The sequence below is a fragment of the Rattus norvegicus genome, chromosome 3, assembly GCF_036323735.1.
Source record: "Rattus norvegicus strain BN/NHsdMcwi chromosome 3, GRCr8, whole genome shotgun sequence".
Taxonomy (NCBI): domain Eukaryota; kingdom Metazoa; phylum Chordata; class Mammalia; order Rodentia; family Muridae; genus Rattus; species Rattus norvegicus.
Window position 1 is genome coordinate 35,678,981 of NC_086021.1, and position 18,566 is coordinate 35,697,546.

Consider the following 18,566-nt stretch of genomic DNA (forward strand, 5'->3'; position numbering starts at 1 on the left):
TATAACTCAACCTAGTTCTTGGGTGTTATAATAAGCGCTTTTCATGTAGTACTTTTTGAAATTGCATTTACTAGTATCTGTGGTATATATGCACATGAGTGTGAGGAGGCCAGAGAGACCTGGGATGTCCTGCTCTATAGCTTGAATGAGACAGAGTATCTCACTGATCCTAGAACTAAGTAGGCAGCCAGTGCGCCTCAGAGATCCTCTTGTATTTTCTACCTCAGCTCTGGGGCTGTATGCCGTCGTGGACATACCCAACCTTTTACGTGGGGAAAGGTGTTTGAACTCGTGTCCTCATGTACACAGCAAGCATTCTTACTCACTGAGCCATCTTCCCAGCTTCTCATGACTTGTTTTAGGAATCATTTCCTATTTCAAATCCAGAAGAGTTTCTTATGCTGTGTGCATCTTTGAGACTGACTTGCATTCAGGTCAGGAGCCATCACCTCAGCTTGGTCTTGTGGCTGTGATGTCTGTCAGTCTCCCACCTAGACCTTCCAGGAGCAGGAGTCAGGCCTTCTCCTGTTGTGTCTCCCATCCCGGGTCCTTCTATCCTAGCACACATGTGTATTGCTACCTGATAGCACAGGGCATCTGTTAGGTGGCTGCTGTTGGTGACTGCTTATGCAGTCTAAAACCATGTCCCGGCCCACCAGATTTTCCCAAGCCTGACAAACAGGGCTTTGCATAAGCGCGGAAGCAAAAGCACCCAGAGCCACTTGCTTCATTGACAGTACTTCTTCTCGTTCCAGGTCAGGTCAGCCCTGTGCTCTGTGTCACATATCCATGTTACATGTCTTTGTCAGGCTGTGGCTGTCTCTTGCCTCTTGGAGTCCTGACTGCTGTACTTTTTGGGGGACTTCTATCTCTCACTGTCATCCCTGTCTGTTGAGTAGCAAAAGGGCTTTTTTGCCTCCTCATGTTCTTTGTGCTTGCTCTTGCTGTGTGGAAGGTGTTTACCTCAGCTCTGCCTACAGCCTTTTCTCACATCTTGTTCCTGTTCAATTCTCTGAGGGAGAACTTTGTTTGCTGTTCTCTTCAGTTTTACCTGTTACTCACCAGTAGTAATGGTGAGTAGGTTTACCTCTTACTGTCTGTATTGTCCCTGAAGAAGTTCCCTGAGTAAGGATGTCATAATTGGCTGACGGTTGTCACTGTGTAAGATGTATCCTCTACAAATCGGAGACCCAGTGCACAGGGTTCAGAAGAGTGGGGACCCACAGTGCTCCTGTGATGGCCTGATGGGCCTGGGGCCAGAAACTAGAGCTGACCGTGCGGCCCTCCTCCTCATGACTTTGCCTTCCATTTCAGGCCAGAGCACTTCAGCCTCCTGTTACAGAGAAGCAGAGGCATCAGTGGAAAGAGTCAGACCCTGTGATGGCTGGAATTGGAGAGGAGGTGGGTTTGCTGTGTGAGCATTATTGTTCTTATAATAGATCTGACCACGAGACTGGAGTGGTCTTAAGACCAGTTACCTGGGGCTGGAGGGATGGATCAGCAGTTAAGAGCACTGACTGCTCTTCCAGAGGTCCTGAGTTTAATTCTCAAGAACTGCATGGTGGCTCACAACCATCTGAATGGAATTTGATGCCCTCTTCTGGTGTGTCTGAAGAGAGCGACAGTGTACTCACATACGTAAAATAAATGAATAAATCTTTTTAATAAAGCAGTTACCTGGACTGCCATTATTCTGATATCAGGTCCTAGCCTGGACTCTGTTCAGGTTTGCCTTGAAAATGTGTAAGCTGAGCCCTTTCTGCTGCCATTCAGAACAAGCTTTCTCTTTGTTTATGGTCTCACAGATTGCACACTTCCAGAAAGAGCTGGAGGAGTTAAAGGCGCGAACCTCCAAAGCCTGTTTCCAGGTCGGCACCCCTGAGGAGATGAAGATGCTGCGCACAGAGTCAGACGACCTGCACACCTTCCTCTTTGAGATCAGAGAGGCCACAGAGGTCTGTATCAGTGGAGCCCTGTCCTTGAGGAGGAGGGGCCTTTAGGAACTGCTGTTAGACCAGAACACTGATATGAACCCTTACATTTTCTGAGGACCCTCATACGGCTGCTGCACCACCCCCGCCCCCCAATCAAAGCCTGAATTCAGAACTGTCAAACTGAGGCACCAGAGCTTGTCTAGCTGTCTGTTTCTGTTTCCTCCTGTGTAAAAAGGGACCGTAGTTTCTACCTAAAGAGCACATGCTAGGCACTCCATAAAAGTTGGGTACAGTTTTTTTTTTAATTAACTCAAGTATACTTTCAAGTGTTTCCTCCATGATATTGGTTAAGATAATGATATTTTGGAGTATGTACAAACAAAATGTGGAGAGTTTAGTGCTGAGAGCATCGTTCACCATTTGCTGGTTACTAAGTACTCTTCAGGCTCTGTGCTGTACCAGGGGCCTTTCACACGTCCTTGCAGCTTTTCTGCCTGGGGCAGGTTGTCACCCTGTCCATTTTGTACCTTAGGAAGGAAGGGGCTTAGAAAGGCGAGCGAGGTTTTGAAAGGATTTGGCAGGCATGTTTCCTGTGTCCAGTCTCTGGTTGTAAACACTAGGCTTGCACAGATGGAGCTGGTCTGTGAGCTCTCTTCTCTGCTCTTATTTTTCACATTGTCAGTCATCATAAATTGAATTTTAAAAGCAGCAGGAGGGGTGATAAAAAAATGAAAACTGAAGACATAGCTCAGTAGTTAAAGGCACTGGCTGCACTGCTGCTCTTCAGGGGACATGGGCTTGGTCCAGACCCACATGGGGGTCATAGCCATCTGACAAACTCGTCTGGCCCCTTTGTGTACCAGGTACACAGGAGGTGCACAAGGCAAACTCTTATACACATCAAATTTAAAAATTAAAATTTAATAAATGATAAAACATTTTTATGCAATCCCCAGCACAAAACAAAACAAAGTAAAAAAGAAAAGAAAAAAGAAACCATAGGAAAAACGGTTTTGAGCATGGGGACAATGAAATGTTGAAAACATGACTGAGATCCTCACCGAGTTAAATAGTGACAGTGTCCTCCTGGGTCCGCATAGAGGGTATTTTGTTGTTTTATGTTGTGTTTGTGGCTGTTCAGCAGTTCCACTGTTCTATCTCCATGCCTTTTCTAGTCTCTTCATGGAGACATAAGTACACTGAAAACAACTCTGCTGGAGGGCTTTGCTGGTGTTGAAGAAGCCAGAGAACAGCATGGAAGAAATCATGACTCTGGGTATCTCCATCTGCTTTATAAAAGACCACTGGATCCCAAGAGCGAGGCCCAGCTCCAGGTAGGCGAGCAAGGCCTCTGTCTGTCAAGAAGGGCTCAGAAGCAGTGAGCTTGTGTCCACAGTCGTGGTTTTGAGGTGTGGGTGTGAGTGATGTCTCTTCTGAAGCTACTGATTTTCTGCTAATAACTTGTGTGCTTTTCCATAAATCTACTTGTAGCAAAGAAACTGGTACACTTTTTTAAAATATAATTTAAATTTTTTACTTTGAAGATAGATTTCTTTAAGTCTTGAATTTGATAAAGTCCTTTGTTAAAATAGGCATTGATACATCAAATCATGAATCGTATCACAGGCATCCTGTCAGGTGGTCTGTAGGTATTTTTTAGACATTGCTTCAGTCTATGGAAGCAGCTGGTAACACTGTTGGTATATGCCTCACACTCAGGAGACAGGGAAAGGAGAATGCTGAGTTTGAGGCCAGCATGGGCTTTACTAAACAAAGACCCTCTCCCACACAAGAACGAAAAGCAGACTGCAGCTGCTGTCCAGTGAGAGCTACTGGTTCCACAGAAATGGTGTTTCCTAAGCTATGGAGGTCTGTGGCTAGAGCTCTGGAGCTCGTGCTGGCTGGGAGAATGCTGTTGAGCCTCTGCCCATGGGAGCTCTGTCACCTGCTGTGCAGCAGCAGTTCCATTCCCTGCAGCTACTTGGGTTTTGTTTGCCTCTGTGTACATGGGTCATCTTTCCCTTCCTTCCACTCATGAATTCCACAGGAGTGGTGGGTCAGCAGCCATGATTCTCCTCACTGCAGACATGGGTCTCTGGCTGTGGCCTAAGAGACCTTAGGCCACTGTTCTAGTTTTCTATCCCATGCCCAGGAGACCTCCCAGCACCCAGAAGGTGAGAGAATGGCCTCTTGTAGAGGGGATCGGGATCTCTTGGGTCACTGACTGCTCTTCCTGTCCTGTGCATGTTTCCTGGGAGGGCTGTTCTCAGACTGCAGCCCCCACACAAGCCCTTCGCCTCTGCCCCAGTCGCCTGGCCTAGAGGAAAGCATTGAGCTTCCACACTGAGAAAGGAGTAATTGTCTTCTTGACCATGCTAAATAGGTAATTGCAGGAAATGCCATTAGCCGCTTCCTACATACAAAGCAAGGGTGGTACTGTGGTGCAGATTGCCCTGGCTCAGGACTGACAGCCCACGCCCATGCCCTTAGCCGCTGTGCTACCACATAGAGCTAGGAAGGTGGCTTTGAATTTTCATGTGGGCACATTGCCATGGGACCACAGATGAGATAACATGGAAGCCACTGCAAAGGGTTGCAGCAGGCCTTTGAAGAAGGTGCCGCTCACCCGGTTGGGAGACAGTTGGAAGAAAAGATATCAGCTAGCGCATGACATCAGTGAGGTAGTGGCTGAGGTGGGCGAAAGAAAGCCTTCTATGGTCATTAAATGGCTTCGAGCCTGCTCCCTCCCTAGATTCAGTTTGGCTCTTTTTAAATGACACTTTCTGTTTTGTGGGTGAGACAGAACACTTTTCCCAGAATATTTGTGACATAATCTCGCCATAGTGAGATGTGTACTGTGTGTGACAACTTACTGGGGGCTGTTCACTGTCTGTACACTTACTTGATTGAATAGTTAGCTCCATCTTTGAGACTCAAATTGTGTAGCCGTGAGGGTTAACTGTGCCCCAGCTGAAAAAGCGTTCTTTCAGGCTTAAGAGCCTGTTAGAATCTGAGTGGTGGTGGGCAGGGCCTCCAGTGTGGCCAGCCCTGTGTAGCTTTGAAGAGTGCTCCTCACATGGTGAGGTGGCCTGGCTGTTCTGTGCTGTGAATGTGTAGGGTCAGAGTGACTTCCAGCACCAGGTGTTGAATCAGCTCGTCTACTCTACAGCTCATTTCATGATGGGGGAAGAGAACTAAACGGGTGCCCTGTGAGCTAGCATAGCAGGCACTCTACCACATCCCACCCTGCCCAGGGGCGGGTGGGTGGGCTGTTCCATTCATCCTCTCTCCCTGTCTCTGCTCCATCTCTGATATCCTACTGCAGAAAGGGATTTCCGTTTTCACTTTATTAAATGGCTTGTATTTAATGATCTATTAAAACTAGTGTTTTCCTTGTTTGTACAGTTCTCACCATAGAAATATTTCCAATTTTATTTTGAATATTTTATGCATCTTCCTCACTCACCCAACTAGCTGCCAGAAAAGTGGATCATTTGCCTTCTGATTTCTCTCCTGTAGGAAATTCGCCGCCTTCACCAGTATGTGAAATTTGCTGTCCAGGATGTGAATGATGTCCTAGACTTAGAGTGGGATCGGCATCTGGAGCAGAAGAAAAGACAGAGGTGAGGGAGAGGACATGTCCCCTCTGGCTTTTGTAGGGCACATGTAAAACTCTCACAGCGCCCTTCCTCCTGCCTAACCACTTTATCTCTAAAAGTGTTATTTACAAAACACTGAATTATAGCCATAGTAATTTATATCACATATAAATTTCCATCACATCGTATGTATCACATGGTAATTTTAAAATGATAATTTGAATTTCAAATGGCCGTGGTAGTGCACACCTTTAATCCAAGCACTTGGGAGGCAGAATCTTTGAGTTCAAGCTTGGGCTACACAGAGAAACCACATCTTGAAAAAACAAAGAGTATGCACTTCATAAGGGCTGAGAATGTAGCTCAGGGATACGGCAGTCGACTTCTGTGCATCTATACCATGTATCCAATGCCTAGCATGTCAGAAAACCCCAACTATCAGGAAGGTATTTATTATACTCTGTTGCCACTGATAGCATGTTCTCGAGGAATTACATTGGATGATTTTTTTTTTAAGATTTATTTATGTATATGAGCACACTGATGCTGTCTTCAGACACACCAGAAGAGGGCATCAGATCCCATTACAGATGATTGTGAGCCACCATGTGGTTGCTGAGAATTGAACTCAGGACTTCTAGAAGAGCAGTCAGTGCTCTTAACCACTGAGTCATCTTTCCAGCCTGGGACATTGAATGATTTTTATCTTGTATCTAATGTATAAAATGATTGGAAAGCGTTGCAGATGGTTTCAGTGGCATGGTGCAAATGTGGGGAAGGTGGAGCAGATCTGCGGCTAAATTCCCAGTATCACTACCATGCTTGATTAGGAGAACTCCTTAAACCTTCCCACAGCTCTACCCTGATGCTAAGTGGTACTTGGCTAGTGTTAACCTGGCTGGTGTGACAGTCCCACTGTCTCTGAGACACTGCCAACTGTACAGGCTTCAACTATCCTGTGAGCCTGCTGCATTGCTGCACTGCACGCCCTCACTAAACATGCCTAGGCCATGAGTTCCCAGTCAGTAATAATATGGTTGCAGTGTATGAGTCTGTTATGTGTATCTTGTGTGTAACTGTTCTACAGGACAATCAATGTATTATATGTGTCTGTAGTGTACATGGTGATATTACGTGACAAGAAAGATCTGCATATGGATAATGGAATCAGCTACCCAAGTATCATGCCAAGGGAAACACCAAATAAACCTTGAACAGTGGGAAAAAAAGAGAAGTCCCCGTGGGACTGGAGAGATGGCTCAGGGGTTAAGAGCATTGACTGCTCTTCCAGAGGTCCTGAGTTCAATTCCCAGCAACCACAGGTGGATCACATCCATCTGTAATAAGATCCAGTGCCCTCTTCTGATTTGTCTGAAGACAGCATCAGTGTGCTCAATCAATCAATCAGTCTTTAAAAAAATGAAATAAAGAGTGTTGTCTGATCTTCCAGGGGACCTGAGTTCAGTTCCCCGATTGGGTACTGCACAGCTGCTTGTCACTCCAGTTTCAAGGACGCTGTCTGTCTTCTTTGCAGAAGCTCTGTATGCTCATAATGCTCATCCATCCATACACTCTGACGTGTACATGTGAGCACACACACACAATAAATAAACCTTAGAAAACAGAGAGCAATCCTCTTGTACATTTTTTAGTCTTCCAAGTTGTCCTTTTGTGAAAATATTTGTTTCTTCTTGTTTTGTTGTTTTGTTTGATTCCACCTTTTATTGTGCAGAAGGCCTGGATGCTTGACATTCCTCCTGCCTCGGTCTTCCTAGGGCTGGGAATATAAGCAGGAACTTGAGGGAAAAAACGTATTTAGTGTGGCTATTTAAAGGATCTGACTGGGCGAGCTTGCAGCCTGTCTGGTGTGTGCTTGTGCTTTGTAGAAGAAATACAGTACAGTGAGCAAGGAAGAACTCAAGAGCATTGAGAGAGTGCCCATCCTTGTACCTGCTAGATTCCTGACATAGTAAATATGCCTGTGTGGAAACAGAAACTGGTATGTTGGTCTGTTTCTACAGCTTTGGAATCGTGGAGCTTTTCCTTGAGGCATTGGATGTCTTGTCAGGGACAGTACTAGGGTATGTGTATAGTGTAAGTAAGTAAATGTCACCATGCTGTGTGGTGCAGGCTCAGAAGCCCAACCGAAAGACCCTCAGCTTGGAGCAGAGGGATGGAGAGAGAGGCTGAGAAGTTCTGTCCAACTCTGCCCAGGGACGCCCTCACCCCCACAGGTGGTTGGGCCCATTAGAGGTCATAGTTCACTCTACTAGTGTAAATGAATCATCCTCAATATAAATATAAACAAGGAATTAATCAAATGGCTGTATTTCTTTACTTTATGTTATTCCATAATAACCACATAGAAAAAAGATTTATTCAAAACTGTACCTCACTAGCTGGGCAATTTACCTCCTATGCTAATACTAGCTACCTCCCAGACCCATCCCATAATACTTGCATATTGCTATTGATCTGGCTCTTCAGACTCCTCCTTCATGGCTCCAGTGCCTCCATCCTGCTGCTGATCTGAGTTTCCCTCTCTCCTTACCGCCTTTCTCTGATTGGTCCACCCTCTTTAATCTGCCCAGCCATTGTGGTGATCAGCATGTATTGACAAGGCAGAGAATAAATGGTAAGAACTGTTTATACAAACTTAAGACAGGAGATTCTTGATATAAACAGCACAATGCCATGTCCAGAATGTGAGGGCAGACAATTCGCATTTGAATCACAGAAGGGTAAACTTTATACAGTGTATAAAGACATTATGCCTACACACTTGTTGGGATTTCCATGAGCAGTGAGGCAATTGCTCTTTTCCAGCTGTGTTCTCTGTGCCTAGAAGTGGGCTTCTGGAAACTGCATGTGCTGACTGAAAGGAGCTTCTTTACTGTGACCTCCCTGAGCACCCCTCACTGTACTGCACTGCCCAGGTCCCTTTCTGCAGAGCTCAGGTTCTGGCTGTGTCTTTTTCTCTTGGCACTTCTGTCTTTAGCCTTCTCTAAGTATTGCGTTATACCAACTAGAAAGTTCTGGAAACTGTGCTCACTCACTTGGCTGCCTTCTTCTCAGTGGTTCTGAGAAAAGGAAATAAAACTGAAAGTTTCCGTTGAACACCGGCAGGTTCATTCTGATCATTATATGGCGGTAGACTGATGTGTAGCTTGGACCTGTTTTGGACCACCCATTTTTGTTTTACTTGTATATTTTTTCTCAAAAGAAACATTTTTATCAATGCTCAAAGGTTTATAATGAGAAACAAAAAAATCTAGACCTGTGTATCTCTGACCTTAGATTTGCCAATCAATAGTGACCACCAGACTGTTTATTCTTGAGGAGAACCTCTCCTGCTGCCAGCACCTGTTTGTCTCAGGCAGCAGCCAGTGAGTGGCTCCCACAGTGCCAGCCAGCCTGCGTTCTTTCCTCACTGAGTGTAACTTACACACAGAAAGACACAAATTGCAAGTGAGCACAGGAGGGTTTGCCTTGTTCTTGGTTCCTGTCTCCCTGCCACCATGTTCTTCCCAATGCTCTGGTGGTGTGAGGTCTGTACTGGGGCCAGCTATAGGCCCGCACAGCCCTGCTGGCTTTCATGAGATTCTCCTGCCCCTCTTACTTCCTAGGATCTCTTGATGCGTCAGCGTCTCTGTTTTATTGTTTCCCTGTTAGAATCGCAGCCTCTTGTGATATGGGGTGGAAGGGAGCCAAGCCACTCATATCTAATTCTTTTCCTTGTTGCCACTAGGCGCCTAATTGTGCCAGAGAGAGAGACACTTTTCAACACACTAGCCAACAACCGGGAAATCATCAACCAGCAGAGGAAGAGGTTGAATCACCTGGTGGACAGTCTGCAGCAGCTCCGTCTCTATAACCAGACGTCCCCATGGAACCGGCCCTCAACGCTTTCAACGCAAAGTGACACTCCTAGGTATGCGGAAGATTGCTGGTGGGCAGGGAGAAGATGGTTAGAGAGCACACGAGCATGTGAGGTGGCCTTAGAGTCACTCAGGCAGTGCTGCAGCCTGTCAGCCATGCTGTCCTGGTCAGGTTCTTCACCTCCTCTGACCTCCAGTTCTTTGACTCTCCTAGGAGTGACAGTGCCTGCTTTCAGGTGTGTGTAGGCCTGTGTCTGTAATGCATGGGGTGCTGCGCCTGATGATGAAGTAGGTGCTCAGCAGGCCATAGCAGTCTACATAGGAACAGTGAGGCCGCTGTGCTGACAATAGCTTAATTGGGTTCCATTTTCTAACTTCCTCAGAAGCCCAGATTTGCCATTCTGCCTTAGCATGGAGACATGCAGATCATTGCAGTTAACAGTTTACCCTGAACTTAACCCTGCTGGTGTCATGCTTCTGTTTTCGGCACGTGTGGAATTTAGTGATCCTGTTTGCTAAGGCACCAACCAGTAATTATTAGGCTTAGAGCGGGAGTATGTGGTGTTGAAGTTGTTAGCTTTCCTTTTATGTGTTGATAGGTAGCTTGTTTCTATGGCGAATACTCTCTAATCTCTTGGGCTTAGATATTAAGAAGAGTCTATACCACATAGCTTCAGCCTTCTGGTGGTTGGTTTGGATGTAACACTGCCCTGTTTCAGTTTTGACAGTGACCTTGAACACCTGCTAAAGACTACCATTGAATCTCACACCAAGCCTTCTCCTAGAGTGCCAGGTAAGTGCTGCCTCCCAGCACAGTTTGTGATCTAACCTGGCTTTTCAAAGCTAAATCTTAAGCATTTATGGGTTGGTAATTTTTTTTTTTTTTTTTTTTTTTTTTTTTTTGCAGGTAAACTGTCCCCTGCGAAACAGGCCCAACTGAGGAACTTCTTGGCCAAAAGGAAGACCCCACCAGTGAGGTCTACTGCTCCAGGTAAAGGGAACTAGGCCTGAGCTTTCCAGCAGGGTTGTGTAGTGCTAATGCAGTGTGCATGTAACATTTTTTGTTTTAATTTTTAAAATTGTAACATGGTTACAAAAGTGTAAATCAAAAATTAATGTGTAACTTCTACTGAAGTTAAGAAAGGAAACACACACTGGCCTTTTAGAACCCTTCCCATCTTGGAGCTAGAGAGAGAACTCAGAATGCCTGCTCTGTGAAGGTTTTGCCTTTTACTGTAATCTCAGCATCAGGGGATAGAGACAGGCTAATCCCTAATGTCACTGACTAACCAGCCTTAACCCAAATAGCAAGTTCTCATTCAGTGAAGAACTCTAAACAATGAGGTGGAATGAGAGGAAATAGCCTGTTTCAGCCTTCATATGTGTATGCATTCGTGCGCAAAACCTGTCTTGCACCCCCCACATTCCCTCTTAAAGATTATGTTACAGGGGTGGGGATTTAGCTCAGTGGTAGAGCGCTTGCCTAGAAAGCGCAAGGTCCTGGGTTCAGTCCCCAGCTCTGAAAAAAAGAACCAAAAAAAAAAAAAAAAAAAAAGATTATGTTACATGGGACGATGTTGAAGTTATATCTTTGCTTGTATTTTTTTTTTTTTTTTTTTCGGAGCTGGGAACCGAACCCAGGGCCTTGTGCTTGCTAGGCAAGTGCTCTACCACTGAGCTAAATCCCCAACCCCCTTTGCTTGCATTTTTATAATTTATTTTATTCTTGTGTGAGTTTTAATAATTTTTTTTTCTTTTTTTTTGGAGCTGGGGACCAAACCCAGGGCCTTAGGCAAGCGCTCTACCACTCAGCTAAATCCCCAACCTCCCTTAATATATTATTTTGATAAAAGAAACCTTTAAGAATATATAATTGGGCTGGAGAGACGGCTCAGCAGTTAGGAGCATTGACTGTTCTTCCAGAGGTCCTGAGTTCAATTCCCAGCAACCACATGGTGGCTCACAACCATCTGTCATGGCATTCAGTGCCCTCTTCTGGTGTGTCTGAAGACAGTGACAGTGTACTCATATATAATAAGTGTTAGAACAAAGAGAATATAGATAGTCACTGAGCCAGTGAGATGTCCATGCCTTAGCTTGAGCTTCACTTAGGATCCTCTACTTTACCATCGGGAAGAATGTGCTCTTGCAGCCTTTGTCTTCAAATTCAGGGGGGCACTGTTCAAAATCTTCTTACAGAAGACACTCAATACTTTCTAATAGAACAAGCTTCCTGCTGGGTGACTTTGCCCAGTTGTAGGTTACTTGTGAGCTCCTGAGCACATTTCTTGTAGACCCAGCTGAGTTGTGGAGTTTGGCAGCCTCCATATATTTTGTGCCCTTCTGATTGGCTTCTTCCACTTTCAGTTGGTTTTTGCACTGTGACCCTGTTGTAGCTAAAGGGGCATCCACAGTTTTCCACAGTTGCGCCACTTCTCCCTCCCGCTCAGGACTCTGTAGTGCAGTTGCTGTTAGAGTGGTTTTGGTAGTAAGATCACACTGGGTCTGCACTTAGGACCAAGCCCACGCCAACCCTTGTTTGTTTTTCCTGAGCTATTAATGAAGAGACAGGGTAACAGGGCTCCAAGAGGGCTGCAACCAATCACCACAGACTTAGTGGCTCATAGTAGATGGCATCTGCTGCCGCCGCCTGTACAGTTGAGTTCAGACACTGTGTGACTTAGACAGGCTGGACTCAGGTGTTGACTGAGCTGTTCTGTGGGCACTGTGGTGAAGATGTACTTCCAAGCACTGAAGAGAGGACTCTTGGAGCTGGAGGATGTGGCTCTCATCCCCTCTGTACCTCGTCTTCAGCCCACTATTACACAGGAACATTCTTGCTAGAGATCTTGTCTCCCTGAACTTCTGCCTTATCCCTTCAGCCTCCCCCTCTGCTTTAGTCCTGTGCCTTTAAGAGAGGGATTGCTTGGGTGGTGGTAGCAACACCTTTAGTCACAGCACTTGGGAGGCAGAGACAGGTGGATCTGACTTTAAGGCCAGCCTGGTCTACAGAGTGAGTTCCTGGACATTCAGGGATACACAGAGAAACCCTGTCTCAAAGAAAATGAAGAGAATTCATGGGATTTGACCTGTAAGCTCCCTGTTTCATCAGATGTGTGACATTACCTCCTTTGTGTGTGTGTGTGTGTGTGTGTGTGTGTGTGTGTGTGTGTGTGTGTGTGTAACCCTCTGTCTGTTTGTCCATCCATCCCTATGTAGAAATTCTGTTGGCATAGGATCCTTTTAAATAACAGTGTTGAGAAAAAGGTCTATAAAGTTAGGTGCACAAGGGTTTGAGTTCTGGCTACTTACCAACTTCACAACGTTAGGCAAATTGCTTCACCGCTCTAAGCATTAGCCAAATGTTCAATAGGAGTCCCTGAATCCTATGACTGTGCAAGTAGCTGACACAGTACGTATAGGCTCTGCCCCTGCTTCCTTCCTGGTGCTGCCTTTGGTTATAGAAGTATGTCTTGACAGGTGACACTGCTCAGTGAAACAAAGACCATAAAAGTAACAGCTCTGCCTTACGCACTGATAAATTACTTCACCTGGCTTCCCTAACCTCCCACTGAACAACTTTTGGGTCAGAAATGGAAGACACAAGGAACTACATTCTTAAATTGAATAGTGAAAATATCAAGCCGTTTGCAAAAAATAAACCTTAATATTTTGGATCCCGACATCATATATTTAGTTGACCCAGCACATAGTTGTCTGTCTCAGAATACTTGATCAGAGCATGGTCCAGCATTGCAAAGGCTGCTGCCCATTGAGCACTGGAAATGGGAACTTTAATATTTACACTTCATTATTTTTACTTCTATTATTATTTGTATTTCCTTTTTGAAACTGGGTCTCCATTTGTAGTTCTGACTGACCTAGACTTATGTAGAGCAGAATGGCTTCGAACTCACAGACGTCCACCTGCCTCTACCTCCCAAGTCGTAGGATTAAAGGTTTGTGTCACCACACACACCACTGTGGCTAGTAGCTAGTGGGCAGCAGGCCCCTCCATGTGGTACCAGTTTTTAGCTTTAGCTATTGTATCACAGTTATGCTATGATTTTGTTTGTTTTTTTTAGATAACTTTCCTCTTTGTAGCCCTGACCTGACAGTCCTGGAACTCACTCGGTAGACTTCAAACTCAGATCCACCTGCCTCTGCCTCCCCAGTGCTGGGGCCTCGAGCGCTCCACCATTATCTAGCATGAGACTTAAGATCTTGTAGCATGGTCTGCCTCGAGGGACAGACAAACGATAGTGTAAGAGTGCTGCTCTGAATTACTGGGGAAGGAAAGGGGGCTAGGCATTTTGTCTTTCCCGTATACAGTAGTAACATGCATTCTCAAGCACATGGTAGAAGGCAGCAGAACCTGAGTCCTGAGTCCGAGTAAAGAAGAGCAGAGGAAGCCAGGGTTCAGTTCCTTGTTGAGCGTCACTGGGCTCATTTAGCTGTGTGTGAGACACTCAGACTGAGGCGTCTGGCTTTCATATTCTGCGGTTGGAAAGTAGGGGCAATGCTGTGACTGTTCAGCCTGCCACCTCTTATACCCTCTTTTTCCTGTGAGAGCTTAATCTCTTGTTTTTCTACCAGTGTTGACTGTCTCTCTTGTTTTCAGTCTCGTCTGACAGTCAGAGCCGTCCTTGTCCTAGCAGTTTAGCTGTCAAAGCCCCCCTGAGCACGGAGCATCTTATCCACTTCTGCAGTAGCTGCTTCCGTCTGAGGTGTAAAATAATGAAGATGCTTTCCGAGTTGCTTGTGTCTGTCTCTCCTAGCGCGGAAATGGCACGGCTTTCGGGTTTGCTTCGAGTTTCTAATGTTGTTTTTGGGCGGGCGTTTGTAGCCAGCCTGTCTCGGTCAGCCTTCCTGTCTCAGAGGTACTATGAAGACTTAGATGAAGGCAGCTCCGCGTCGTCCGTAGCTCACCCTCTGGAGGGAGAAGATGCCCGGCCGACGCCGACCTGCAGAGAGGAGGAGGCTGTGGTCCCAGTCCCTCGGCATGCCCCCGTGGTCCGCACACCTTCTGTCCAACCCAGTCTCCTGCCTCAGGCGATGCCTTTTGCAAAGCCTCACCTGATTCATAGTTCTTCACCTGCTGCGATGAGCTCTTCAAGTAAGTCGCCAGTTTGAACCTGCCCATGGAGGACTAGCTGGAGAGCTGCATGTCCCTGTCATAGTGTCACTCACTGAGGCCATCTGTATGGTGTGCTCACTGTGGCAGGGCGCTGTGAGGGCTGTGTGTCACAGTGACCTCTAGCAAAGACACAGAGTAAAGTACAGGAATGAAGCCATTTTACAGAACAGTTTTCTTCCCTGTTAGGTCTCTACTGAGGGGACTCACCAGGGCTTAGACTTCAGACCACTGAGTTCCCATTCATTTCTGCTAGTATACCAAAAATTAGAAGAACTGGTTCAAAAGGTATAGGTTCTCTTGAAGTGGTTGGTAAGGCTCCTATGAAATAAAAGCCTCTGAGGGTCCATACTATAACAGCTTAACTCCAGCATACATCCTCTTCGCTTTGTTAACATAGGTAAGGAGGGGTGTTTGCTCAGTGTAAAACATGTGTACTCATGTCCTCCCGTCAGCAGCTGTGGGGCATCTGGCTCAGCTCACCAGCTCCTGTGACCCATGTCATAGTCACTCTCTGGGGCCATCTGCATTGTGTGCTCACTGCTGCGGGACACGGTCAGGGCCTTGTGCCATAGTGACTTCTAGCAGACACACAGGAGTGAGGTACTGGGACAAATCTACTTTATAGGAAATCAGGTTCTATGTTGCTCTAAATGTTCTCTGTAACACTAAAAAAAAATTTGAAAATTTTGTTTAATTTTAATATAAAATTTTCAGATTTTAGCATCTTTTTTTTTTTTTTACAACCCAACAGAATTTACCATTTAAACTTTCCTATGTCCTTCAATGACCCCGTTTTTCTGATAATTTTTCTTTTCATCTTAGTCTCTACGTCAGCTACCAAAGTTATTCCTCAAGGAGCCGACACCACAATGCTGGCAACTAAAACGGTAAAGCATGGTGCACCAGGTCCTTCCCACACTGTCGCAGCTCCCCAGGCAGCGGCTGCTGCAGCCCTGAGACGGCAGATGGCCAGTCAGGCGCCAGGTAAAGACTACAGCCCATTTCTAGGAGACAGTATGAGCTGCCCAGGTCACGGGCCTGGGCTTTGGGGTGGTTGACAAATGGCTTTCTTGCCACTTCTTAGAAGAGAAGGCTAGCTGATGGCCTTCATCCCTGTGAGGAGAGCTCCCAAGAGGCAAGACCAGGTCTCAAGTTTTTTAATTTGAAGAAGATGGCACTAATAGTGGTATTAGCTGTGCTGCCACATTTAGTTTTATGGAAAATTGGTGAATTTTGATGCTGATTTTCCTACATTTGATTGAGAATCTCTGCTTCACTCCTAACCTGATCTTGGAAAACCGACCGTCTGACATCATAAGAACAGTACTTTCAGGTTTCCAGGCACTGGGAGGGTGGCTGCACTCCTACTGTGCCTATTTTTGTTGTAGTACTGAGTCAGTCAGCAGAGAAAGTTAGCCAAGCAGTATATGCCAGAGCTCTACCTTTCCAAATGGCTGTTCTGCCCTGACATTGTCACTGGCTTTAGTTAAGACCGTGACATAGCTAGTCAGGATTTAGGTTGAGGGAATGGGACTCAGGGCTAGTTGTCACTGCTTGTCAGTTTGGCAAATGGTTCTCACTCAGGCTGGTCATCTTTCCAGCTGGCCCAAAAACAGCTGTAGAGTTGCTGGCGAGGAACGTTAAAGAAGAATCTTAAAACAAAACACCCCACAAGGACAGGTTATCTAGTCCCCAAATGGGAAGAGTGCCAAGGCTGAAAGCTATTAGTGCCAAATGTTTTCACTTGAGACTTCCAAGACATAGCCAACTCACAGAGCTAGGGAAGAACTGTTAGCCAGATGGAGTGAGTGCCTCTGACCTGTGATCCTAGCACTCGGGGGCTGACTGAAGCAGACTGTTACAAGTCCACAGCCAAATGGGGATGTATTGTGAACTTGGAGTGAAACCTCGTCTCAAAAAAAAAAAAAAAAACATAAACAAAAGAAACTAAAAGCCATTAAATAGCAGTAAATCAAGTTTAACTATAACCTTAAAGTACCTAAAACACATAATAAAAACTAAATGCAAGATAACTCTTAAGTTACATTTACGTTTTCAAAACACATGTCTTTGATAGTCTCCTTATTTCCTAGACAGATAGGATCTTGACATCATGCTGATCAGGTCCCTTGTTTAGCTGATTATTTAAAAAAAAAAATTCAGGTTTGTCAGGATTTAGGATGGTGGAAACACTGACCTTCACACTGTCTCCTGGAGCAAGTTTTTAAGCTGGAGACACTTGCACATGTTAAGATGAATTGTGGACAGTTTGGGGTGTCCTCCCAGTTCTGCTGCTGGAGAAGGAAGTGAGTTTTCCCAGAGATCCACAGGCTGCCTGGGATTTGCTCAGGGGAGACGAGGGCTTTGCTCGGGCTTTTCGAGTTGTTAATAATAATGTCATTAAAGGTCATAAAGTATGATGGAAAAGTAAGACAAAAAGGATCAGAAGGCTGCTGGTGGGGGCCCTGTGGGAGCACTGGGGAGGTGGAGTCAGCTGTATCTCTGGACATGAGTCTGTCCTGCGCTCCTTTAAGCGGCTTCTGTGTCCACACATTTACCCAGAACCTGGCGTATCATAAGCCCGTGGGAAAGGAGGACGGGTGAATAAATGGCATCAGCCCTGAGCTGAACACTGTTAATCCTCTGGGTGTTGCCACCCCTTTCAAGATGAGCCAACACTGTGACAGGTATCTGTGTTCTGCTGCAGAAGCTGGCCAGGGAACTGTTCCTCTAGGATGTCGAGAAGTCGACTCCTTGGCCTCTGTAATAGCCAGGTGTTCTGTTGGCTGCACTGCTGACTAGATTTCCTTCCTCTGAGGTCGCTGTCTAGAGGTTATGGCCTGGGCATTAATTTTTATAGAGGAGCGTTTTTTAATCCTCTCCAGGAGTTAATGTGGTTCTCTCTCCACTGTTTCCATAGCTGTGAGCACTCTGACCGAATCCACTTTGAAGAATGTCCCTCAAGTGGTGAATGTACAGGAACTGAAGAGTAACCCCTCACCCCCTTCTGCGGCCATGGGGTATGTTCTGACTCTGCTGTGTAGCATCCCACAGTTTGCTATGGAGGCAGTCTGTCACAGCTTTTATAGAGCTCCGCACTATGAAGGATGGGGCAGCCACTACTAAATTTTTAGGAAGGTGGACTTTTCACCTCGCTAGGGCACCCCCTAAAAGCTGTAAGCCAGGTGTAAAGTCTGATAGACCCAGTTTTTTGTTTTTTGTTTTTTAAGATTTATTCATTTATTATATATAAGTACACTGTAGCTGTCGTCAGATACACCAGAAGAGGGCATCGGATCACTTTACAGATGGTTGTGAGCCACCATGTGGTTGCTGGGAATTGAACTGAGGACCTCTGGAAGAGCAGCCAGTGCTCTTAACCACTGAGCCATCTCTCCAGCCCCAGACCCAGTTTTTTAATGTCCTCCGGTTTCCAAATTGGCCTTCAGGTCCTGCTGACCACCATGTAAAGACGTGGGCCATGGAGAATGACAGTGCCCTCCCTGACCTCTCTCCCAGCATTTCACCTCCTTACATTTCTCCTGAAGAAACAGTGTTTAGAGAAGCAAGCAGAACCTCCACTTCTCTTCTGTGCTGATTTAGGCAAGATCCGTGCCACAGCCCACTTGCCTTTGGCCTCCCATCCCGGGGCTGGTGTTGTGTGGTGCCAGCCCCTGTCCTACCAGGGCTTTGTTTAGTTGTTCCTCCTCCATACACACAAGTGCATTTCCTTTAGAAACACTTCATGTCCTACTCACTGTGTATAAATTTTGAATCCACATTTCCTATAGAGTGGCTCACCTCCCTGTGCTGTCTGGAAGGTTGGGGGACATTCCTTTGGCTTGGATGAGAGATCATCAGGGACTAGTAGTATCTTTAGGGGACCCAATGTCTGGTGCCCATGGATAGTCAGTCAGTGGCAAAGTGAGGAACTCTAGGCCTGTGTTTTTGCACCGTATTCTTATTCTCTGTTAGCACTACCTACCCTAGGCTCATTTTCTTGAGTGGTCTTGCCATG

General features: G+C 45.9%; 1 protein-coding gene across 4 annotated transcripts in view; it reads left to right on the forward strand.

Annotated features, from left to right (window-relative positions):
* Nup214 (nucleoporin 214) overlaps positions 1 to 18,566 on the forward strand; it is an 85,483-nt gene that overhangs the window by 26,140 nt on the left and 40,777 nt on the right. For all 4 annotated transcript variants that reach the window (XM_039104750.2, XM_039104751.2, XM_039104752.2 and 1 more), the window contains exons 15-24: positions 1,315 to 1,401; positions 1,806 to 1,955; positions 3,110 to 3,268; positions 5,454 to 5,557; positions 9,282 to 9,464; positions 10,131 to 10,204; positions 10,319 to 10,402; positions 14,258 to 14,527; positions 15,371 to 15,532; positions 17,469 to 17,568. In XM_039104750.2, coding sequence (XP_038960678.1) covers positions 1,315 to 1,401; positions 1,806 to 1,955; positions 3,110 to 3,268; positions 5,454 to 5,557; positions 9,282 to 9,464; positions 10,131 to 10,204; positions 10,319 to 10,402; positions 14,258 to 14,527; positions 15,371 to 15,532; positions 17,469 to 17,568 — 1,373 coding nt within the window. The remainder of the gene's footprint in view (positions 1 to 1,314; positions 1,402 to 1,805; positions 1,956 to 3,109; positions 3,269 to 5,453; positions 5,558 to 9,281; positions 9,465 to 10,130; positions 10,205 to 10,318; positions 10,403 to 14,257; positions 14,528 to 15,370; positions 15,533 to 17,468; positions 17,569 to 18,566) is intronic.